Consider the following 25,565-nt stretch of genomic DNA (forward strand, 5'->3'; position numbering starts at 1 on the left):
CCGTCACCTTCAACTGACTCATTTCACCGGTTACAGCTTTTCACAATAAAACACCATCATTATTTGTTGGGTTGATGTTCTTATAAAACGGTTTAATATCAGCTGAACAGCTTCTTTATGCAGACGGCCACTTACACACATGAAATGAGTTTCTGTCTAAACGTCATTGAGCAGTAAAACCTGCATTTATTTGAGGATCACGTTTGTGCGTCAACATGAAGATTAAAGAAGAAGCTGCTTCCTCCAGATCTTCACTAATTCATTTAAAACAGTCAAATCAAACTGAATTCACCTTTTTAAATAATCAGCGACTCTCACTAACCTTTAGAAGCAGAGAAGAAGAAGCTGCGACACCACGAGCTCCAGAAGTGAAACTAAAGGAAACAGGAAGGGAGGGGCCGTCACGAGGACACCAGCTCCTCGTGGCGGGGCAGATATGAAATGCTGTGTAGAAATATAGAAATAAAATATACAACATTTTATTATTAGAAACGTTTTATGAAGCAAACAAAGGAGAGATTATAATCATTGTTTTGATACTTTGTTTGATCATTTTATCAAGAAGAAGAAAAACGGAAATTCATAAATACCAACAAGAGCAGATCGGGTGTCCGCACTAAGTTCGGTATCGGTATCGGTATGGTGCTCCTGGGGGAGCCCGGGACCACCAGGTCGTCTAAGGAGGACTGCACCGGCCCAGGTCGGAGACGGAGCAGATCAAAGCCCCCGTGCCGCTCAGTAGTGGGATCGCGCCTGAGAATATCCGCTGTAGTGCAGCCTGAGTACCACAGCGGGACCCAGTCTGTTTACACTCTTTCTACTGTTCAACAAACAGCTGATACTACAACAACAGCGTGTTTTCTTGTCTGTGCGTAATGATCGTCTCGTCTGTGTAATGAGACGACTGGAGTCATTATACTGGAGCACGTGTGGCAAAATAACACACGTGAAAGTGTTGTCTCAGTGAGTCATTGTTCTATTTTTTTTAAATAGATTTTATTTTGTAGCGAGTAACGAAGGTTTCAGGGGAAATGTATCGGAGTCAAAGTATCAGTTTTCTTTGCAAAATGTAGTGAAGTAAAAGTAAAAGTCAACAGAAATATAAATAGTAAAGTAAAGTACAGATATTAAAAAAAAACTACTTAATTAAGTAAAGTAACGAAGTATTTCTACTTCGTTACTATACACCACTGGATGCACGCTTAGAGGGACAAGTGGCGAGACTGAGCAATAACAGGTCTGGGACTATTTGTGTCCATTCGCGTGCATCGCGTGCATCGGACGCGCCGGAGAGGGGGCGTGGCTTATCGGCCTGAAAGCCGTTCAACTGTCCGTGATATCTGGGACTTCCACAACACGTACTGAGCAGAAATAGAGGTGGTTTTTTCCACGGTTAATGGCGGACAGTGTGTGTTCACACCAAACGCGATGAACGCTGCGTGCATTTGGTGTGATGCACGCAGTGGTGTATAAAGTACCCAAAAGCCATACTTGAGTAAAAGTAAAGATACCTTACTGGAAAACGACTCCAGTAAAAGTGAAAGTCACCTATTAAAATACTGCTTGAGTAAAAGTCTTAAAGTATCTGATATTTACTGTACTTAAGTATCAAAAGTAGTTTTCTGATATTAAATGTACTTAAGTATTGAAAGTAAAAGTACAAGTAAATGCTGTTAATAAAAAAGCAAAGGGTCAGAATTTTGAGAATTATGAAGTTTATTCTTTTAAGTGCTGTGGCCACCATGACCAAGGACAAGGAGTTGTGTTGAAAATAATTGGGTTGGCTGTGATCCATCCAGGAGCAACAATGTTCAACATCATATATTGTACATAAGTATACTTTTGCATCTACTATAAACTATGGGCCTGATTTGAACACAAAGGTTTTGCTCAAGCTGAATCTGCAATTGGTCGACTGCTACCATCATAACTCGATCTGATCATCCACAAAATGACTCAAATATCAAAACATGATCCATACTAAAGTATTACAAATCGTAATGCGGCGCTCTCGCGGATCCTGTCAATCCCATGGTGTGGTGGCTAGCTAACATTAAGTTAGCTAACGTTAGCCAACTAGTGCTGCAATGATTATAGCTAAGATGACTCAATTCAACATCATCTCCCAACTGTCAACACTTCCTCAGCTCACTAAGTCGAGAACCAAAGTCAAATAACGAGCCGATTCTGGTTTATGTAAATCCCTCATCCCTTTGTCTCTGGTCTCTGGTCTCTGGTCTCTGTCCCTGGTCTCTGGTCTCTGGTCTCTGGTCTCTGTCCCTGGTCTCTGGTCTCTGGTCTCTGGTCTCTGTCCCTGGTCTCTGGTCTCTGGTCATGTTTGTTAACATGTTGATAATAATAATTAATGAAATATGAATCTTTTTCACATCACTGAGTTTATTATTATCACGTGGAGTCAAAGGAAGATTATTCATGTTCATGAGTCCAAAACATTAATATTTCATATTTAACATCCAGAATATGTCACGATTAACCACATCTCATGTTTCCTCCATGAGGAGCATTCGCTTCTCCCACTGGACCTGAATGCAGCATCTCAACATGACAGTTTTAGAGTGTTGAGAGGACCAGGATCAGCTCTTCTCTGCAGGTTTGCAGAAGGAGCCCAGCTGTTTGGTGTTGACGTCCCTCAGCTGGTCCAGCTGTCTCTGTCCTCTGCGGAACAGATACTCGATGTGCATCACGTCCGTCTTCTTGATGCGAGCGTTCTCTCGGAACTCGTCGCGGATCCGCGGGACGAAGCCCGGTTTGTCCCGACCGGCCCGCAGGAAGTGCCGGTACAGAACCAGGACCTGCTTCTGCAGCTTGCTGTGCCGCGCCATCCGGACCGACTCGGACCCGATCGGAACCGGGTAGACAGGAAGCTGGAGTGTCTTCAGCTGCAGTTCGTCTAACGTCCACTAGAGGCTGCTGTGAACTCTGACTGTGTGGAAGTGAAGGGGAAAGTTCAGCACATCACAGAGGACCCTGAACGCACCACGGCGCTCCGGTTTGTCTCCTCTCTGGTGAGTTTTAGGGCTCCGATCCTCGCTCTCCTCTGTCAGGTGTCTCTGAGGTGAGGGGGTGAACGGGGAGCTCTGATTGGCTGAGAGGTCGTCTGAGGTTTCCAGGTGTTGAACAGATGTTGAGTGGACGGAGAGAGGACCAGCTGTTAGACTGTAGGAGTACAACACACCGAGTTTAGATGATGGGACAACTACCTGTTCATCTATCCATCAACACGTCAATACATCAATACATCTATATATTAATACATTAATACATCTCTTATCAGAATGTGGTAATTGTGGGACAAACATACAGGTGGAATACTAGCTTATGTATTAGTACTACAGCAGTTAAAGTAGAAACAACAGTATTAGTATGAGCTAGAATTAGCAGCAGATAAACGGACCACTGTGTGTTTTAAATGAAGTTAAGAACGAACAGAAACTGTTAGCTTGCTGCTAACGTGTCAATAAAACAACACAAACACATCATTCATGTTAACATTAGTTAAACTGTTCGATAAACCAGTAACACAACTAAACCAGTCAGCTTAACTTGCCTGTTCAAACTGTGGACTCAGACCTGATTCGCTGGTTAAATATATTATAGTTAATCAACAGAAATACAACCAGTACTTCATTATTAGCTGTGCTAGCTGATGCTAACCGTCTCTGTGTGACCTTACTACGAGTTACAACACGACGGTGAAGCCAGAAGACTACAACAGACTACAACTTCCGGTGAACGATTTCACAATAAAATATTAATTTCGAAACACGGACTATAACGACTATTTTATTTGTTATTATTAATTTAGAAAAATGCAACACATTAAAACGTCTAGTAGGAATATTGATTTGACGTTCCTTAAATAATGTAAACTGATGATTTAAATGAATAAATAAAACAAATTAAAAACATTCCGTCTTGGTAGAAACACCAGACGTTGTGATGACACATCCAGCTGGTGTGTATCAGATACGTGTTGGTAGAGAATAATAATAAAGCTTTAATTCATTTATAAACAAAGTTGATTCAGGATTATGATTTCTTTTTTAATCTGAAAAAACCCGAACCGGAAAATAATTTGTATTTCCGGCTTGGCTTAAAGGTGTCAAATGTCAAAACAGAGCCGCAGCAGTCAGCTCGGAACCACTGAATGGAGACTTGACACGTTCATCACAGAAAGGTTCGCGCTTTTATTTCTCAACATGTTTCTGAGTGTTTTCATAAAACCCGTTTCCGGTTGGGAAGTTTGATCAAATCGCCTCTTCTGACGACATGAAGCTAACGTTAGCTTACTGAAGCTAATTAGTTTAGCTTATAAAGCCATTCATTAATCTGCATGTTGGGCTTCTCATCAACAAACATAATCAATTAATTCAGTATTAATTTATTGACAAGTAGGTTTGAAAACATCAAATAAACATTATTTAAAATATGTTTTTATTTGCATTAGCACTGTTAAATACTGAGAATAAACAGAAGTAATAACTAATGTTATAATATGTAATATGTGTCTACTTAATACATGGAGTTATTGCATCAGTTTGGTCAAGTACTAATAAATAATATTAATACTTATAATAATATTAATAATATATAATATTGTATTGCACCTTTCATCGTTACAAAGCAGCTCAAAGTGATTTATATCAAATTGTATTTAAAAACATTTACACAATCAATTAAAAGACATTTAATGAAATAGGGAATTATTGGAATAAAATGAGACTAAAGTAAATGTAAATTTAATTTTGGTAAAGTAAAGTATAGAGACGACGTAACAATAAGATTACAGAGAGTTGTGCTCATGTTGTATCATTAGTTTATTTTATTGCCCGTGTTTGAGTTTTCTATTCTAATTAGAAATACTTTTGGTTCCATATTTAGAATAAGTTTTTACTTTAGTGTAATAAAACACTTTGAGATGTTACTTTGATTACGTCATAGAGTAAAGTGTGTTTGTGTACCTGCAGACATGGAGGAGAGCGAGCAGGTGGAGCAGCAGGTGGAGCAGCTCCTGGGCGGGCAGGGCTCAGAGGTGACGGGGTGTGACGTGGGTCTGGAGCAGAGAGACAGCAAACCAGCGTCTCTGAGGAAGAACGTCACCTACATCGTCTGTGCCGTCATCTTCAACGAGAAGGTGACGTCACCGTTAACTCCATCGCTCTGCTTCATCAGTCAGCCGATGTTGGGTCTATAAGTGTGTGTGTGTGTGTGTGTGTGTGTGTGTGTGTGTGTGTGCGTGTGTGTGTGTGTGTGGGTGTGTGTGTGTGTCGTCCATCAGGAGGAGGTGCTGATGGTGCAGGAGGCGAAGCAGGACTGTTACAAACAGTGGTACCTGCCTGCTGGGAGGGTGGAGGTGGGGGAGAGTCTGGAGGAGGGTCTGAGGAGGGAGGTGAGACACACACACACGTATACACACACACACACACACACACACACACACACACACACACACATGTCCCTGTCACCTGGGTCAGCGCTGTTGTTTTTGTCTGCAGGTGAAGGAGGAGGCGGGGTTTGACTGTGAGCCAATCACGTTGCTGCTGATCCAGGAGCAGGGACCACAGTGGATCCGCTTCATCTTCCTCGCTACAGTCACAGGTAAGTTCATCACCAAAACTACATTTTACAGACTACACGTGAACACATCACGATGACGTTATGATGTACCTTCAGCCAGTACTCATGTTCACTGAGCAGAGCCTGAAGGCATCATGATGTCACTGAAGTGAACCTCGTTGGTTAGCCGTTAGCGGTGCTGCTAACGTTACTAGCTCTCCTCTGATTGGTTGTTTACAATGAAACATGATCAGAGATCAGAGACTAGAAACACAAGTTCTACTGAGTCAGTGAAACTTTATTTACACTGTGATGTTAACGTTACACTGTGGGGGGGGGTCAGAACTGATCTACTAAACATTAATACATAAATATATGTTGGATTGGTTTCTTACATCACATCGTGTTGTGTAGTTTATTGTGAGTTTGTGACGCAGCTGCAGGTGTTTTTTGACACCTTTTCAAGACTTTAATGAAGTAAAACGTGGTCTCTGTTCCAGGAGGGAGTCTGAAGAGTCTGTCGGCTGCAGATCAAGAGTCTCTTCAGGCCTCCTGGTGGGACAGACAGTCCGTCCTCCCTCTGAGAGGACGGGACATCCTGCGTCTCATCGACTGTGGACTCAAGTACGACATTAAAGCTCTCTGAGTCTTTATGCTATGCTAGGCTAACGATGTCAGAAGACAGTCACACGCTCGGTGTGTCTCTGTCCTTTTCCTACAAAAAACACAAACTTTAATGTCCCGTGAAAAAGATATAGAATCTATTTTACTATAATATCATTTAATAAAGTTCTATCTTGTGTTATCACAGCGTACAGAGCATTTTTATGTCTGTCTGCTTGTGATGCGTTCAGGTACCGTCAGGATCCCTGGCATCCCGTCACGTTGCCCGTAGACCTGAGCTGCCGTCACGTGGTCCAGAGACTGGTCCTGGTCTTCACCGGCGCTGAGGAGCAGATCTGGATCCTCCTCGTCAAAGGTAGCGGATTTCTATTAGAGCTGTATTTTACATTCCACACTATTCTGTAAATGTGTATATGAACTTTATATATGTATATATATATATATTTATACATAGTAGTTATAGTATTACCCCCCCCCCCCCCCCCACTCTGTCCTGCAGCCCCGGTGCTCCACCTCCCCACGGCGGCGGCGGTGAAGACCCACGCGGTGACGTGGGCGGCCAACATGGTGGTGCAGGACGCCATGCCGTCGGCGTACCACGACCACGACGTCAACACGCTGGGCGCCTTCAGCCTGCAGCACAACGGGCGGCAGCACGGGAAGACGGACGGCGTGTGCTTCAATACGTTGGTGAAGCTGGTGCCCGACCACGTCAGACGCGACGAGGACGGAGAGAAGGTGGAGCGGACGGGGACGGGGACGCCTCCGCCGGTGGAAAACCCTCGCTACGTCTGGCACCGAGTCCAGAAACCAACTCTGAGAGAGAAACTGCTGGAGAAGACCAGAAACACCTCCATCTTACCCGTCCACAGCCTGTACTGACCACACAAGAGGACTCTTATTGTGAAAGGGACACGCTGACCGGTGGCTTTAAAGGGACAGCAGTGTGGTTTAATGAGCTGCTTCTCTATACTCAGCACATGAGCTACAGTAGAGGCAGTATTTAGAAACACACTGAATACCAGATTAAAAAAACACTTTGAATACTCAGAACACAGGAGCTGCTGGTCTACTGCTGCTGGTCTACTGCTGCTGGTCTACTGCTGCTGGTCTACTGCTGCTGGTCTACTGCTGCTGGTCTACTGCTGGTCTACTGCTGGTCTACTGCTGCTGGTCTACTGCTGCCTCCGTCGGTTAGTTAGTTTGTGTTATTGTGAGACTTTGGTGTTTTAAAGGTTTATTCAGATTCACCAAAGTATATCTTGATTTAATGCCAAACAATCAAAAACAGAAAAGAGTTTATAACGATTAGTTTATGTTTACATTGTCTGAATGTTTTTGTCTTGTCCCGTCACTGTGTTGAACTATTAAATGAATGAAAACAATTAGATTCTCACGTTTGTTTCCTTCTTTGTGTCTCGTTGAACATTTGTTCAGAACGTTTTGAATTCATGCTCTCAGTATTTATAATATCTCTACGGTCCTACAAGGTTTGCCATAAATATTATTTATACCCGTAGTTTCATAATTCCTGCAAACAAGACTACATTCTACATAGTTGGATACAAAAGAGTCAGAGTCGTTATTCCCTTTATTCTTCTCCTGACGTCATGATGTCATAGGTCATATGTTGGACCTCATGTCTGCTCAGCTGACTCCACTTGGACCTTCCTGGCGTTGTCGTTGAGTCTCTTCAGGTGTTTGGTTCTGTTGTCCAGACGGATCGTCCACTCGTCCCTCAGCCTGGAGACACAGAGGAAGGACACGCTTTATGTCTTTATGTCTTTATTTACAGCCTGCAGAGACGGAAAGAAGGTGAATCTATTGCTCCTCTTCTGTGGAACCAGCTTCCCGTTTCAGTCCGGGGGGCAGACACTCACCAGTTAGAACTGGTTCAGGTTTATAGTTAGGGCTGGTTCAGGTTTATAGTTAGGGCTGGTTCAGGTTTATAGTTAGGGCTGGCTCAGGTTTATAGTTAGGACTGGTTCAGGTTTATAGTTAGGACTGGTTCAGGTTTATAGTTAGGGCTGGTTCAGGTTTATAGTTAGGACTGGTTCAGGTTTATAGTTAGGGCTGGTTCAGGTTTATAGTTAGGGCTGGTTCAGGTTTATAGTTAGGGCTGGCTCAGGTTTATAGTTAGGGCTGGCTCAGGTTTATAGTTAGGGCTGGTTCAGGTTTATAGTTAGGGCTGGCTCAGGTTTATAGTTAGGGCTGGTTCAGGTTTATAGTTAGGGCTGGTTCAGGTTTATAGTTAGGGCTGGTTCAGGTTTAGAGTTAGGGCTGGTTCAGGTCTTTAGTTAGGGCTGGTTCAGGTTTATAGTTAGGGCTGGCTCAGGTTTATAGTTAGGGCTGGTTCAGGTCTTTAGTTAGGGCTGGTTCAGGTTTATAGTTAGGGCTGGTTCAGGTCTTTAGTTAGGGCTGGTTCAGGTTTATAGTTAGGGCTGGCTCAGGTTTATAGTTAGGGCTGGTTCAGGTTTATAGTTAGGGCTGGTTCAGGTCTTTAGTTAGGGCTGGTTCAGGTTTATAGTTAGGGCTGGTTCAGGTCTTTAGTTAGGGCTGGTTCAGGTTTATGGTTAGGGCTGGCTCAGGTTTATAGTTAGGGCTGGTTCAGGTTTATAGTTAGGGCTGGTTCAGGTCTTTAGTTAGGGCTGGTTCAGGTTTATGGTTAGGGCTGGCTCAGGTTTATAGTTAGGGCTGGTTCAGGTTCATAGTTAGGGCTGGTTCAGGTTTATAGTTAGGACTGACTCAGGTTTATAGTTAGGGCTGGTTCAGGTCTTTAGTTAGGGCTGGTTCAGGTTTATAGTTAGGGCTGGTTCAGGTTTATAGTTAGGACTGACTCAGGTCTTTAGTTAGGGCTGGTTCAGGTTTATAGTTAGGGCTGGTTCAGGTTTATAGTTAGGACTGACTCAGGTCTTTAGTTAGGGCTGGCTCAGGTTTATAGTTAGGGCTGGTTCAGGTCTTTAGTTAGGGCTGGTTCAGGTTTATAGTTAGGGCTGGTTCAGGTTTATAGTTAGGACTGACTCAGGTTTATAGTTAGGGCTGGTTCAGGTTTATAGTTAGGGCTGGTTCAGGTTTATAGTTAGGGCTGGTTCAGGTTTATAGTTAGGGCTGGTTCAGGTTTATAGTTAGAGCTTCATCTTCAGTGTTTCACAGTGTAGAAGCAGCACTGAGGTCAGATTTAGTGTCTCTAAGCAGATCTGGTATCTTGGTGACAGCTGCAGTGTTATCACTGTCACAGCATCGTTTCACTTCACTCCTTTATTTATTTCACCATGGATCAAACACACACCAACATCACTGTGTGTGTGTGTGTGTGTGTTTGTGTAACCTAACCCTCAGCTGTCCTCACTGTGTCTTCGCCACCTTCCTGTCAAGTTTTTTGGATTATTCCATTTGTCCTTTCAGCTGCTGATAATCAAGCTGACCGCAGCAGTGACAGAGAGAAAAGCCTCGTTCACACAGTTCAGAAACCCGCTAACACCAACATCTGACTTCTGTTTTCAGTGATGAAGGTTACAATCAGCATTTATTCATGGTTACAAAGGACTCTACAGTAGCAACAGGTATTTATCTGCTCTGGCTCTGAAATATAATATAATATCCAATATTAAACAGTTTCCAGCAGCCTTCAAAGAATATACAGGAACTGAGGAGGAGTGACGTAGAGACGTCGTATACGTCTCTGGTAGAGACCTGTCAATCACTGTGTAGCCCCGCCCCTAAAGCATCCCCTGCTTTATGGTCTGTGTGACTCTAAATGGACCATCATTTACTAAATGAACATCATGCTGTATTGAAGAAGACTTGAAACTAGAGGTTGAGACCATAAACTCATGTTTACAATGTTTACTGAGGTAATAAATCAAGAGAGAAGTAGAGTCATTTTCTCATAGACTTCTATACAACCAGAGGAGTCGCCCCCTGGTGGACACTAGAGAGAATGCAGCTTTAAGACATGAAGCTTTGGCTTCACTTTTCAGAACCGGAGGTCAAACATATATCTTTCTGCAGTCCTTTCATGTGAAAGGACTTTCTCTGTTAGACAAATCAATTAATCCACAATTCGTTGCAGCTCACACTTAATTTTACTGCATTGACAGTGGAAAGAGATGAAATGTATTTGCATCGACGACATGCTACAATATAATTCAATTCCAGCTTTCCTTCCTCATGTCTCTTTTTTTCTAGAACGGAATATCTTCTAATTTCAGCCTCCGAGTGTCAGCCGGCCTCCATCACTCATCGCTCTGCGATTATCACCGCCACTCTTTCCCCCTCTCAGCTCTGGCCAGGTCACACATAACGCACACAATTAGCAGGAGCTAGAGCCGGGGTCAGGGGCAGCGGGGGTGGGGGGGGGGTGGGGGGGGGGGGGGGGGGGTGTAGATAGCTGTGGACTCGGGGCTGACATTGCAATAGATAGCCGGGGGATTAGGGGGGATTATTGATGGGTGGGGGATTTAGGGGTACAGTGTAATGGATAGCAGGGGGATTAGGTGTGATGGGCTGAGGAGGAGGTGTTAGGTTAAGGGGGGATAGAGGACTGGAGTTATGAGGGATCTGGCTAATAGCTGGTTGTAGCGCCAAGAGGTGAAGGTTTAATGTGAGGATGTATACATACACCTGAAAATCCCTTAGTAATAACGATGGAGTTTGACAAGAAGAAGAAGATGGATGGATCAATTCCAAACCTTTATGAAACAACAAGAGTTAAGATACAGCAAGAGGAAGGAAGGTTGGTCAATATGATGCAGTCTACAGGTTTACGAGGTGAGTTCAGGTTCCAGCCTTCCTGATCATCATTACGGAGACCTTTACGAACCAGACCGTCTGCAGGGTCGAGTGTTTGAGCCGGTATGTCCTCCAGCTCGCTGAGAGACGAGAGGCTGTTTGTAATGAGAGTGTCTGTTTTTAGATTTGCGTCTATTTGCCACGCGGTCACATGTCCGACACAACTGAGACCACATCCAGTTTGATCACAGATGACGCAATTCAAAAGACCTCCGTCGATCTGCGTCCCTCTGGTAGGTGTAGTCATGGGCGGCAACCTCCGGTACTGCCGAGTAAAGTGTCTTAAAGCTGCATTCTCTCTAGTGTCCACCAGGGGGCGACTCCTCTGGTTGTATAGAAGTCTATGAGAAAATGACTCTACTTCTCTCTTGATTTATTACCTCAGTAAACATTGTAAACATGAGTTTATGGTCTCAATCTCTAGTTTCAAGTCTTCTTCAATACAGCATGATGTTCATTTAGTAAATGATGGTCCATTTAGAGTCAAACAGACCATAAAGCAGGGGATGCTTTAGGGGCGGGGCTACACGGTGATTGACAGGTCTCTACCAGAGACGTATACGGCGTCTCTACGTCACTCCTCCTCAGTCCAGATATGGTCACTTCCTGTTCACTGGTTGCAAAAAAGCCAAGATGGCGAGAGGCTTCAAAATGTCCACAAACCAATGAGTGACGTCACGACATCTACGTCCACTTCTCATAGACAGTCTATGGGAAAGAGACACTTTGCCCAGATGGTCTTCTACTAGACCCAGACCAGGGAGGGGAGCTTGTATGTGGGCACCAGGAGGTTGAGGTTGAGGTATCCACCATATTCTCAATGGCGGCCATTTTGCTCTATGGCGGTGGAATCTCCCGGGTAGCTGTGGGGAAGTGGTCCAAACATTTGACGTGTGTGTTTAAAACAATCAAACGTTGGCAGAGAAGTCTGTGAAGATCTCTAAAAGAATCCGTCTGACGAGCACTTCTGATGGACTTTACTGCTGCTCTTGAACCCAGTGGAGACTTGATTGGGGACATCATTGGGTGGTAAAAGGACCATTTTAAGGAAGAAAGACCCTCTGAGGCGGTGACAGTTGGAGCGCTACGAAAAATAACGCACCATAATTCATAGATATCCCCCGAAATTATTTTGTATGCGATCCACGAAATCATCAATGGGGAAGTATAAAGACTGCAAAAGCACACAGATGGCAGGCGAGAGGGGACACGGATCAGTCCAACCCTAACCCGTGTGAAAGTCAACGTTCTTCTGTTACAGTTATTTTAACCAAAACCACCATCTTCTCCTAAAACTACGTAGTTTTGTTGTCTAAACCTGAGTTTATTGTGACGACAGAAGTTTATTTTGAAAGGACTGTATTCATGTTACGAGGAGAAATTGTCACGTGTTGCTGGACCTTTGTTGGAAAACACACACTGCACATCTTGAGGTACTTGTACTTTACTTCAGTATTTCCATCTTCTGCTACTTCAAACTTCTGCTCAACTACATAGTTACTGTGCAGACTAAGATTCACATTAGAAACATATGATGAACTTTTAAAACAATGCATACCGAGTGTATTAAACGTAGTTTTCTTCTACTGTGAGACTGGTAAAGTGTATTAAACGTAGTTTTCTTCTACTGTGAGACTGGTAAAGTGTATTAAACGTAGTTTTCTTCTACTGTGAGACTGGTAAAGTGTATTAAACGTAGTTTTCTTCTACTGTGAGACTGGTAAAGTGTATTAAATCTAGTTTTCTTCTACTTGCTGCTGTGTAGCTGAGTGGTTTCGTACTTTTTCAGAGCGCTCGTGTTCTTCCTCTTCTCTTCGCTCTCAGCATGTTGACTGCCGCTGTTGATCTTCTTCTCCCAGAACGTCTTGATGTGCAGTCCGTCGTGGATCTTTGCCACGTTCATCTGTAACAACATTAACATTAAACATGAACATTAAAGAGCAGCTTCAGGTGTGTTTCACTGCCCCCTGCTGGTTTAAAGGGTTAAACTCTGCTGCTCCTTTAAACCGTGATGTCATCGTGTACTGAGTACAACCCTAACATACATGTGTACTGCAGAGCGTTATTATACTGAGGTTATGTTACTGAAGTACTACCAAAGATACCAGATACTCAGATCCTCTACTTAAGCACTTTTACTTAATACCTCATCATGTATTCAAATATTCAAAATATGCAACAAAATGTACTTAAAGTATCAAAAATAAACATCACTTTACTGAAGGCAACATCAGTTTGGTAGTTAAAAGTACAAAGACGTATTATATTCTATTTATATTCTAACTGGTTCATGTAAAAACATCTACAGCTGATAAATATAGTGGAGTAAAACTATATTAAATAGAATCAAATGAAAATAATTACATTGAAGTTGAACTGTTGTACAGTAAACAGTAAATGTAGATACTTTACACACTGATATTATTATTTCACTTTGATTTGATTTGATTTAATTGACATAATACCTTTTCATATCATATACTTTGCATATCATCGTATAATGTTAATACAATATTTACTCTTTAAAGCAGCTTTACAGTTTGTTAAATTAGGCATGAAATTCCAACAAAATACAACTATATGTTCTAAATATTATATATTCTAATTTAATCCTAATAACATGGAATTAAATCCATCTGAACATAATAATAATAATAATAATAATAATAATAATAACTCCACACTGGACTGTGTAAAGACTGATGATAAAAACTTCATAATTAAAGCAGTTACAAACACGTTTGACTGAAGTCACTGACTGTAAAGAAAACAGGAAAACAGTAACTACTTCAGTGCAGAAGACTAAATCAATAAATCAATTAACTTTAAACACTGAAAGATAAAAAATAACATTTGATTTGAAATCTTTTTTTGGATTTTAGACTAAAAACACTGAAAAAGACCAAACAAACCTTCAGAGGTTCAACTGAGCGTCCGTCAGCCTCACCGAGTGGATGATGTGTGTGTGTGTGTGTGTGTGTGTGTGTGTGTGTGTGTGTGTGTGTGTGTGTGTCAGCAGAAATAGATGTTTTACATGTGAAACTCCGACTGTAAATCTGTCAGTAAATCTGATCTTTTATTCTCTCTCTCTCCCCCCCCCTCAGTGAACTCACTGTACTGGAATCTAACTGGACTTCAGGGACACACTGGGTGTGAGAGACATGGACAGAGAGGGAGGGAGGGAGGGAGTGAGTGATGGAGGGAGAGCACAGAGGTGTGAATGGACTTATTTATAGAAGTAGTTTTTGATTTCCTGAAGCTCTGAAGTAGTTTTCTTCATAAAGGAACCGTCTAGAAGTAGTAAAAGTACTAATACGACACTGTGAAAATCCTCCGCAACAAGTAAAAGTCCTGCATTCAAAGAGAATGATCAGGTAAATGTAGCTCGAAGTAGTAAAGAAATCCTTTAATTTAATTTAGTGAGTTGAGATTTTACATCAATGTATCAGAGGACTCAACAGCACGACTCAACACAGACTTTAAAATAAAAGTCTTTGGTAGAAAACAGAGATCTAAACTCACCTGAACAGTCCAAGAACCTGGAGAATGATCGAAATAACACAAAAAAAACCAGAACGAATGTTCAGTGAAAGAGGACACAGACTAAGTTATAAAGAGGGACAGGTGACAGAGAGCTAAACAGATGATTTTCCACTAGTTTTAACATCGATTTCTGTTCATTTCTATTAAAATCAGCCTGCAAAGAGCTTTGACATTTGTTTCATAAATCTCAAGGTCCATTTGTGAGGCATTCTGGAGCTTTCTATCACATCCCATGATGCTCTTCAGGAGACGATGTTTTGACTTGTTTTCCGTGTGAATGAATGAATAAAATGCCAACGTGAACTGTTAGTTTATTCCACCCGACGGCTGTTCAAATGATGCGGATGAAGATCATTGATGTGATTGTAGAGCGCTCCATAACACACACACACACACACACACACACACTGTCAGCACTCTGTATGCTCCCTGACAGCCGCCACGTCCTGAATCATTGAAGAAAAATAACACACACACACACACACACGTGTGTGTATATGTGTGTGTGTGTGTGTGTTGTAGACATTTATATCCCGCAGACGATGAAGGCACGCTGTGTGTGCAGAAACACAAAGTGATCTGCTTTTACAATGATGTCATGAACTTCAGAACACACTTTACAAGAGTGTGTGTGTGTGTGTGTGTGTGTGTGTGTGTGTGTGTGTGTGTGTGTGTGTGTGTGTGTGTGTGTGTGTGTGTGTGTGTGTGTGTGTGTGCTTCAGATGGGTGACTACACGTTTGGCATTTCAGCCCTCTCGGGATGTGTTACGATCCTTCCCTCGGGTGTGAAACACACACACTCTCACTCTCTCTCACACACACACACACACACACACACACACACACACACACACACACACACTACTATAAACAGTCCGTCACACGGCTGCTGTTATGTGACTCTTAAAACAACCACAGTGAACAGCAGGAAGTCGTCAGATTGATTCCATTTCTCATGTCTGCAAGCTAAATATGAAGCTGAGGCTTCATGCAGCTGGTCAGCTTAGCTTAGCATGTAGACTGGAAACAGAGGGAAACAGCTAGCCTCACCGTGTAGCCCCGCCCCTAAAGCATCCCCTGCTTTATGGTCTGTGTGACTCTAAATGGACCATCATTTACTAAATGAACATCATGCTGTATTGAAGAATACTTGAAACTAGAGATTGAGACCATAAACTCATGTTTACAATGTTTACTGAGGTAATAAATCAAGAGAGAAGTAGAGTCATTTTCTCATAGACTTCTATACAACCAGAGGAGTCGCCCCCTGGTGGACACTAGAGAGACGTAGAGTCATTTTCTCATAGACGTCTACACAACCAGAGGAGGGACAGTTATCTGTGTGTCTGTGTTAAATCCAGAAATGTGTCCGGTAGAGCTGACTGGACTAACAGGCAGACAGAGTTTGAGGGATTTGTGGGCACAATTAGACACGACTGTTAGTATTCAACGCCAGAAACACTCAGAGAGAAGATGGTCTGTTTCTGTAGAGTTCTTCTTGATGCTCGTCATGCAGGTTCACCAGAACCTCCTTCAGCTCAGACTCCAGCAGAGACCGGTCCACCGTGGACAGACCCAGATCCTCCAGCAGAGACCCGGTCCACCGTGGACAGACCCAGATCCTCCAGCAGAGACCCGGTCCACCGCAGACAGACCCAGATCCTCCAGCAGAGACCCGGTCCACCGTGGACAGACCCAGATCCTCCAGCAGAGACCCGGTCCACCGCAGACAGACCCAGATCCTCCAGCAGAGACCCGGTCCACCGTGGACAGACCCAGATCCTCCAGCAGAGACCGGTCCACCGTGGACAGACCCAGATCCTCCAGCAGAGACCCGGTCCACCGTGGACAGACCCAGATCTGGCTCCACCTGCAGCCTTGGACCTGCAGTCGGAGCTCCGGAGGGAGGAGGAGAGCTCAGCTCCTGGCAGCAGCAGCGTCTCCTCCTCCTCCTCCTCCTCCTCCTCCTCCTCCTCCAGGAGCAGAGCTTTTCCTCTCTGCTGGAGACCCAGGACGTATTGCTGGACCCGCTGGAGGGAAGGGAGGCACAGGAGAACCAGGACCAGGACTGAGAGGGTCAGACTGTCAGACCTGCTGCAGTAACATGAGAGGTTTTCTAAAGAGACTCTGGAGCTCAGAAAATAATGTTATGCACACAACATAGTAATACTCTCACATACGTTATTATGCAACAACATACATGTTTTCATTTTTAAGGTCTCTGCTGTTAATAAAGAAATAAATACATAATGACCTCACGGGAAACACCAACCTGAGTCATTTAAAAACTAAAAGTCAGCATACAACAATGCATCACATTTAATAAGTTGATCACATGTTTCGTGTATAAAATCTAAATAATTAAATGTAGTGAAGTAGAAGTAGCAGAAAATGGAAACACTCAAGTACAAGTACCTCAAAGTTGTACTGAATCAACACTGAAGAGACAAACAGAAGCTGTGATGTTCTCCTTCACACTGAGGTTGAAGAGACCTCTGGTGGATCTGGATGGAAGTACAGGGATCAGGATCAGGATCAGGATCAGGATCGGGATCAGGATCAGGATCGGGATCAGACTTCCTGTTGTAGTGTTAATAATAATATACAGATTAAAGTTCTTAATGATAAAAGAAGGAAGTGTATGAATGAAGAGTACAAAGTGTTTATGTTGTAACTCTGATCTCAATAAAACTGCTGTACATCACTAACGGAGTACTTTTACAGGACTGTACTTGTACTTTACTTGAGTCTTTTATTTTCATACAACTTTCTACTTCACCACATTTACAAATTCATACTTTTACACAAAAATCATCTAAAGAGCTCCTGACAGCTCCTAACAGTTAGACCATTAATCAATTACCACAGGAATCAATCAGTTTAATAATCAATTAGTTCATTAATATAATGATTGAGAGAAAATGTATATAAATCATTTTCAATGGTTGTCACAAAAAGTATTTTTTTTCTGCAAAAAAATAGCAGCTGGTTCCAGATGTGATAAAATTAATAATGTTAATGGAATAATATTAATAGAGTATTTTTTACAGTGTGGTATTAGTACATTTATTGTAGTAAAGGATCGTAATACTTTAATACGTAATACTCAGGAAACAATTTCCAAATAAAATCAATATGACAAGGAATAACAGTAAACTGTTAGTTAACTGTTAACTAACAGTTAACTAGTTAACTAACAGTTTACTGTTAACTAACAGTTAACAGTTAACTAGTTTACTTAAACTGTTAACTAAACTGTTAGTAAACTGTTAGTTAACTGTTATTAAACTGTCAGTAAACGGTTAGTACTCTTCCTCCTACTGATACTACTGCTTGTAGTACTGTAGTAGTACTGTTAGTAACAGTGTATTTGTACTGTACTACTACTGCAGTGCAGAGCCAAACATACCATCAGTGTGAGTTCATGTATTTAAAGAAGCTGAACACACGTGCTGTGAATATCTTTACATTGTGTTGACTGTAAACGTCACACAGACGGATATTTATAGATGAAACACAAACAGCTGTTTCGATGTACAAATACTTCATGTGACATTAAAAACGAAAGAAATATTAAACCAGTTTTTTTAAATCGTTAAATCATCTGAACTGTTATCTGTGAATTTATGAAAAAGTAAAAAAAAAAAACTGTTTTCAGGTTTTTAACACTTTTAACACTTGTGTTGTTTCCTACATTTAAAGGGTTAATTCATCTGTATGGTGGCCTTTTAGGACAATCTTTTAAAGTTAACCCCTCCCTTAGATTAACAACAACGCTTCCTGTCCACCATGAACCGTCTTCCTCCACGTTTAATGCTACGTCACTTCCTCTGCCCGTCGCTTTGTCACGAGTTTAACTCGTTTGTCCACGAGAACAATGATCCTGATCGATTTTTCATTTAATTTTCATCCTGAGCGTCATTAAACAACAGATCATTTGTGTCCCCCTGCTGGTTTCTATGGAAGCCCATTACTGCCAGCAAAAAAAAAAGAAATCCACCCAAAAAAAGAAAAGAAAAAAAGGTTATGATGTTTTTTTATTTTATTTTATTTAACTGGAAAAAAGTAAAAAAAAAAAAAAAAAAAAAAGATCATGATGTTTTGTTTTTTTTATTTTATTTTATTTAACCGGAAAAAAGAAAAAAAAAAAAGATCATGATGTTTTTTTTATTTTTATTTTATTTTATTTAACCGGAAAAAAGAAAAAAAAAAAAGGTCATGATGTTTTGTTTTTTTTATTTTATTTTATTTAACCGGAAAAAAGTCAAAAAAAGTCAAATAGAGATTAGAAGTGCGCATGCGCTTCAGTGACAATCTCCTCACAGGTCCCTTCATCCCCTCGCCAGTCTTTCCATGAAAACAACATGCAATTCTACACAAGGTAACTATTACTGGTGACTTTTGTAAATGTTAGATGTTATATATCATTATAAAGTCTTTTAGTCAGTCCACTGTTGCAGCTAAACATATTACAAGATTGCTGTTAATGTAGCTTTGACAATAATATATTTTAACTCTCGAAGGGACCTGTGAGGAGATCGTCACTGAAGCGCATGCGCACTTCTAATCTCTATTTTTTTTAAATTATTTTTTTACTTTTTTCCGGTTAAAGAAAAAAAAAAGAAGAAAAAAAAACATCATGATCTTTTTTTTTTTTTTTTACTTTTTTCCGGTTAAATAAAATAAAATTAAAAAAAAAAACCATCATAATCTTTCTTTTTTTTTTTTGGGTGGATTTCTTTTTTTTTTGCTGGCAGGAATGGGCTTCCATAGGTTCCAGATGTAATGATATTAATGAGGTTAATGTATTAGTAATAATATTAATTACAGTGTATTTGTACTATGTGGAGTATTTTAGAGTATGGTATTAGTACATTTACCGTAACAGAGTATTTCTTTTAATCAAAAAGGTGGAAAACTCGAGAAAACAGGAAGTACCACCAAACATGACACACGAGCAGCGAGTTTAAAAATAAAACAGGAAATAGACTAAACAAAAAAACAAACAAATGTAAAACTAACGCAAACAACTGACACGTACTTTTATTGTACAATGTACTAGTAGGTACCAGTACTTTTTACTAAAATATTTCCATTTCCTACTTCATACTTGTACTCCACTGCGTACATCTCAGAGGTAAATATCTTTTTACTGCTTCACGTTTATCTGAATACTTCACAGATTTGATGATTAAAACTAATAAATGATGATGTTACATAATAAACAAAACTACCAGCAGTATATAAAGTCATTAAAATGAAGAACACATGGATGCATCAATAAATAAATACAATAATATTATATATAGTATTCTGCATTATGAGTACTTTTAAACTTTTTATTTTGATGCCGATACTTTTGTACTTTCACTTGTGTAACATTGTGAACAAAGCACTTTTACTGTATAGAGTATTCAGGGTGGTAGTACTACTTGTACTGCAGTAAAACTTCTTCCAGGAACTCTTAATGTGAAGCTGAAGAAATGAAGTTTCCTGTTTTTACTCCAAAAAGATGATCATTGATCCAGATGAATGTGAGGCAGCAGCGTCATGTGACACACAGCAGGGGTCACAGCTCAGCTGCTAAAAATAGCATGCTGTGTCACACACGCACACACACACACACACACACACACACACACACACACACACACACACACACGGAGTCAGATCTCAGTAAACAAGCTGGTGAGAGGGCGTTAGGACGTTAACAGGGACTCACAGGTAAGAAAACACTTTGTTTGAATCACAGCTGGAAGTCGTTTATTATATTATTATTATTATTATTATTTACATGATGATAAATCAAAGTGGACTCTTGATGATAAACAGGACGTCTCCATCTTAAAGTGAACACATGAAACTCATTCCTTCTCCTTCGTCTCTTTACTGTCCTCCTGTTTAGCATGTTAGCATCCCAGCATGCTAACATGCTAAACAGGAGGAGTGGTTCTTCCTCTGGGGATCATGAATACATGTCTGAAGATGCAGAACGTCACAAAGTGCTTCACACAAGAAAACAACCGTAGAATAGACAAAAGTACTGTACTTTGAGTACTACGTCTCCTCCACTACGTTGTACTTTTTACTGTACTACATCTCAGAGGTACATATTCAGCTTCAAAATAAAGTATAAATATACATTACTGATTTTGTAAAATCAGATTGTGTCTCTGGTCTTGAGATGAAGGTCTGCTCCTCCTCTTCCTCTCTCCAGCAGCGATGGGTCTCGGCAGGAAGCTGGACGTCCCGGTCAGCGACTTGTCTCTGATCAGAGACATGTGGGAGGTCCGAGTGAAGAAACACAGACAGAAACAGAGGAAGGAGCAGGAGAGGGTCGAGCAGAGCGCCCTCCCAAAGTAATTACTCTGTTATTACACGCTGTACTGTGAATATACGTGTACTAGGAACTAGTGTTATAACTGAGGAATGTTGAACAGAGCACATTAGAAGAACTAAACTTCACGTCAACAGTGTTACTGGAACTGGAAATGTTTCTGTCTGTGTGTAACGTGGTTCCTCTTGACCTGTGAGGTCACAGATGATCTCAGTAACATGAACACACATAACTCATTTATTTATATCCAAACATCAGGGCTGCAGGTCAACAGTGACACAAAGGTCACGAAGTCAAAGAACGAACAGCCAGTCTGTCTGAAATCTGATCTGAAGTTAACATGAAGCTGCAGAGTATTCATTAACACGTCTGTCTGTCTGTCTGTCTGTCTGTCTGTCTGTCTGTCTGACTGTCTGTCTGTCTGCCTGTGTGGAGGATCGACCAGCAGTGGCAGTATCGTATCTACTGTAAAACACTGAAGACAGAAGAACTGAACCTTCTGCATCGTTACCTGGAGAGATCTACACTGACTGGTGTACAGGTGAACACAGGTAAATACTACAGGTAAATACTACAGGTAAATACTGCTGCACACAGGTAAATACTACAGGTAAATACTGCTGCACACAGGTAAATACTACAGGTAAATACTGCTGTACACAGGTAAATACTACAGGTAACTAATGCCGCACACAGATAAATACTACCTAGGTATATTGCTGATCATGTTGCTGTGTATCTGTTCATGTTGTTGTTGTTGTTGTTGTTGTTGTTTATCAGAAGAAGAGCAGCAGGATCAGAAAGATCCAGAAGAGAGCAAACTGATCTTCCAGCTGGATGGAGATCAGTGGACGGTGAGCTGCTGGTTCAGCATGCTAACGTTCATGTGAAGGAGATACCTGCTGATGAGTGACTGTGGTTGCAGGACTTCCCCAGAGAGCTGCGCTGGATGACCTACCTGAGGCAGTGGCACGTCAGCGGGACGAAGATCAGCCGGCTGCCCGAGTACCTCGCTCTGTTCACCCAGCTCACCGTGCTGGAGATCCCCAAGAACACCATCGCAGAGCTGCCCCCGGAGATCGGTGAGTACACATAGTACGCCGACATCAAGTACACAAAGTACACAGACGTCAAGTACACAAAGTACGCCGACATCAAGTACACAAAGTACACAGACGTCAAGTACACAAAGTACACAGACATCAAGTACACAAAGTACACCGACATCAAGTACACAAAGTACACAGACATCAAGTACACAAAGTACACCGACATCAAGTACGCAAAGTACACAGACATCAAGTACACAACCCACACAGACATCAAGTACACAACCCACACAGACATCAAGTACACAACCCACACAAACATCAAGTACACAACCCACACAGACGTCAAGTACACAAAGTACACAGACATCAAGTACACAACCCACACAGACACCGTTGCAGAGCTGCCCCCCTGAGATCAGTGAGGATGTGTTTTAGCTCCGCCTCTTACAATAATTTGTGAAAAGCCAAGCAGAGTGTTTTTAAAGTACCGACCAGCCTCTTCTGTCTTCAGGTAAACTGACGGGTTTGAGGGAATTGAACGTCAGCTACAACCGTTTGTCCAAAGTTCCTCCAGAACTCGGAAACTGTGAGAACCTGAAGAGACTCGAGCTCACGGGAAACCGCAACCTGTCCGACCTGCCGTTTGAGGTAAGAGCAGAGAGGATGCGATGATCCACCCTGTGGTAGTTTCAGTAAATAACTGATGATGTCATTGTGCTGATGATGATGTCACTGTCAGCTGAGCAGCCTGAAGCAGCTGGTTCACCTGGACGTGGCAGAGAACCGCTTCATGTCGATCCCCATCTGTGCTCTGAGGATGAGCGGCCTGCAGCTGCTGGACCTGAGCAACAATGATCTGACCGACCTGCCGCAGGACATGGACAGGTGACCGATGACATCATCACCTACCTGTAATCTGATTACTCTGAGCAACAGCGGTCTGATGTCCTGGACGACCGCTGGAAACGTCTCTGTGGTTAAAATGTTTACAGTCGTTTTCTCTCAGTTCTTAAATCTCTAAAAAGGCCACAAACAGAAAAACGAGTTGTTCTTAAAGTCCGTCAAGACAAAGTCAATAACAAGTCCAGTTCATCATTAAATATGCAGCATGAACATTTATATATATATATAACATTTATATAAGGTCACAAGTGAGGAAATAGGCTTCCGGTCTTTATGCTAAGCTAGGCTAATCATCCATAACATCTCACTCTAAGACAGAAAAAGAAGAAGTGTTGAAATGTGTCCTCTTATATTTTTTGTTTTGCATATTGCAAAAAGAAAGTTCCACTCAAATGACAACACAATACTGTGTATGGATAAATATAAAGTTCTGTGTGTGTGTGTGTATGTGTGTGTGTGTGTGTGTGCGTCTGCAGGTTGGAGCAGCTGGTCACCTTGTTCCTCCATAAGAACAATCTGTCCTACCTGCCTCACTGTCTCGGCAAAATCTCTACGCTCAAGATGATCGTCGTCAACGGGGACACGCTCAACTGCTGCCCGACCAAACTTTGTAGAAACCCCGACATCAAGTACGCAAATCCAACACAACCACACGGACATCAAGTACACAAACCACACAGGCATCAAGTACACACAACACACGGCCATCAAGTACACACAACACACCGACATCAAGTACACAAACCACACAGACATCAAGTACACACAACACACAGACATCAAGTACACAAACCACACCGACATCAAGTACACACAACACACGGACATCAAGTACACGAACCACACAGACATCAAGTACACAAACCACACAGACATCAAGTACACACAACACACGGACATCAAGTACACAAACCACACAGACATCAAGTACACAAACCACACCGACATCAAGTACACACAACACACGGACATCAAGTACACACAACACACGGACATCAAGTACACAAACCACACAGACATCAAGTACACAAACCACACAGACATCAAGTACACAAACCACACAGACATCAAGTACACAAACCACACGGACATCAAGTACACAAACCACACAGACATCAAGTACACACAACACACTGACATCAAGTACACAAACCACACAGACATCAAGTACACACAACACACGGACATCAAGTACACACAACACACGGACATCAAGTACACAAACCACAGACATCAAGTACACACAACACACGGACATCAAGTACACAAACCACAGACATCAAGTACACACAACACACGGACATCAAGTACACACAACACACGGACATCAAGTACACACAACACACAGACATCAAGTACACACAACACACGGACATCAAGTACACAAACCACAGACATCAAGTACACACAACACACAGACATCAAGTACACACAACACACGGACATCAAGTACACAACACACAGACATCAAGTACACAAACCACACAGACATCAAGTACACAACACACAGACATCAAGTACACAAACCACAGACATCAAGTACACAAACCACAGACATCAAGTACACAAACCACAGACATCAAGTACACAACCCACACAGGCTGTCTCGGGTGTCATGGCCTCTTCTGTTCCTCCGGCAGGTTTATTCGACTGTGCGACCGAGCGAGTGCAGAGAAGAAGGAGGAAGAGGAGAAGAACAAGAGGAAGAGGTGGAGAGAGCAGAGAGAGGAGGAAGAGGAGGAGGTGAAGAAGGACAGCAGAGAGAAGGAGTTCATCGAGGCGTACATCAGCTCTCTGAAGGACCGAGGTGAGAACATTATACTTTATATTTATTTCTTGTATTATTGAGACAAAAATAACAAAAATATGTAAAATGTAATATTTACATTTTAACTAATATGAACTAATATTTAATATTAATTAAATATTTAATTAATATTAATTGTAATATTTATGTTCAGACAAAATTATTTTTACAATTTATTTAAAGTGACAATAATTACTGAATTATTAAAATGTATTTAGCTATATTCCACAATTTACATTATTTGTATGTATATTTATATATTAGAGCGCCATATTAGGAAAGTATATTATATTATATTTTGTAATAAAAAATGTGTTTGTCCCTCACCAGACACCATCCCCGACTCCACCACCAAGGTGTCCATCTCCTGCCTGCTGTGAGGAAGAGGAGGATGAAGGATGTGAGGAAGAGGAGGAGGAAGGACGACTAGAACTAGAATCAAACAGAAACACATGTTTGACTGGTGTGTGTAAACTGTAGACGCAGCACTTTAGACGGTTTGTTTTTTGGGTTTCTGTGACTGAGATTCTTTTTTTTTTTTTCTCCTTTTTTTTTAGAAAAAACTAAAACGTTTCATTCCAAAACCAGATTTCCAACATTTGAAGTATTTACGGTTTTAAATGTTGGTCTTTGAACGTCTCACAGAAACTGGTTTTAATGGTTGAAGTTGTAAAAGTGACCAAACGGATAAAACGAGACTGAACAAAACGGAAATAATAAATATGAATTAACATTATTAACAGGTTTATTATTTATAAGATCTCCTGTTAATGAACTACTTTCATTCATTTGAAAATAAATATCTCATCGGTTTTGATTAATTTCTGCAATAAAATGTATAAATTCAGAGATTTTATTTTTGGCAATTTCAAGTGTGTTGAATTATTCTGTTATTACTCCGACGTGTTTTTAAATATTAATAAACGGTTGT

At 41.5% G+C, this 25,565-nt stretch overlaps 4 protein-coding genes across 6 annotated transcripts; 2 read left to right on the top strand and 2 right to left on the bottom strand.

Annotated features, from left to right (window-relative positions):
- Positions 1-1,778: 1,778 nt before the first annotated feature.
- sdhaf1 (succinate dehydrogenase complex assembly factor 1) lies at positions 1,779-3,704 on the bottom strand. The gene is made up of 2 exons (XM_079160992.1): positions 3,569-3,704; positions 1,779-3,177 (listed from the first exon to the last, which is right to left on the bottom strand). Exon 2 carries the CDS (start codon positions 2,841-2,843, stop codon positions 2,595-2,597), a length of 249 nt encoding a protein of 82 aa, XP_079017118.1. The 5' UTR covers positions 2,844-3,177; positions 3,569-3,704; the 3' UTR covers positions 1,779-2,594.
- A 408-nt stretch (positions 3,705-4,112) lies between these two features.
- Positions 4,113-7,549, top strand: nudt18 (nudix (nucleoside diphosphate linked moiety X)-type motif 18). Its single transcript, XM_079160867.1, has 7 exons — positions 4,113-4,198; positions 4,989-5,155; positions 5,300-5,410; positions 5,517-5,619; positions 6,078-6,201; positions 6,432-6,556; positions 6,701-7,549. The coding sequence occupies exons 2-7, from the start codon at positions 4,991-4,993 to the stop codon at positions 7,081-7,083; spliced, it is 1,011 nt and encodes a 336-aa protein (XP_079016993.1). The 5' UTR covers positions 4,113-4,198; positions 4,989-4,990; the 3' UTR covers positions 7,084-7,549.
- A 259-nt stretch (positions 7,550-7,808) lies between these two features.
- LOC306698015 (protein FAM240B) lies at positions 7,809-13,956 on the bottom strand. The gene is made up of 3 exons (XM_079162154.1): positions 13,905-13,956; positions 12,774-12,895; positions 7,809-7,944 (listed from the first exon to the last, which is right to left on the bottom strand). The coding sequence occupies exons 2-3, from the start codon at positions 12,893-12,895 to the stop codon at positions 7,839-7,841; spliced, it is 228 nt and encodes a 75-aa protein (XP_079018280.1). The 5' UTR covers positions 13,905-13,956; the 3' UTR covers positions 7,809-7,838.
- Positions 13,957-20,210: 6,254 nt separating this feature from the next.
- On the top strand, positions 20,211-25,532 carry lrrc2 (leucine rich repeat containing 2). Of its 3 annotated transcripts, XM_079161532.1 has the most exons (11): positions 20,243-20,259; positions 20,521-20,641; positions 20,753-20,894; positions 21,308-21,423; positions 21,653-21,726; positions 21,798-21,954; positions 22,436-22,572; positions 22,664-22,809; positions 23,304-23,456; positions 24,468-24,634; positions 24,965-25,532. In XM_079161532.1, the coding sequence occupies exons 3-11, from the start codon at positions 20,758-20,760 to the stop codon at positions 25,012-25,014; spliced, it is 1,137 nt and encodes a 378-aa protein (XP_079017658.1). In that variant the 5' UTR covers positions 20,243-20,259; positions 20,521-20,641; positions 20,753-20,757; the 3' UTR covers positions 25,015-25,532. The 3 variants fall into 3 exon arrangements, with proteins under 3 accessions (XP_079017659.1, XP_079017657.1, XP_079017658.1); XM_079161533.1 differs by lacking the exon at positions 20,521-20,641 and having other exon boundaries at positions 20,211-20,259; positions 20,756-20,894; XM_079161531.1 differs by lacking the exon at positions 20,521-20,641 and having other exon boundaries at positions 20,220-20,259.
- The last annotated feature ends 33 nt before the right edge of the window (positions 25,533-25,565 follow it).

Source organism: Pholis gunnellus (genome assembly GCF_910591455.1).
Source record: "Pholis gunnellus genome assembly, chromosome: 6".
Lineage (NCBI taxonomy): Eukaryota > Metazoa > Chordata > Actinopteri > Perciformes > Pholidae > Pholis > Pholis gunnellus.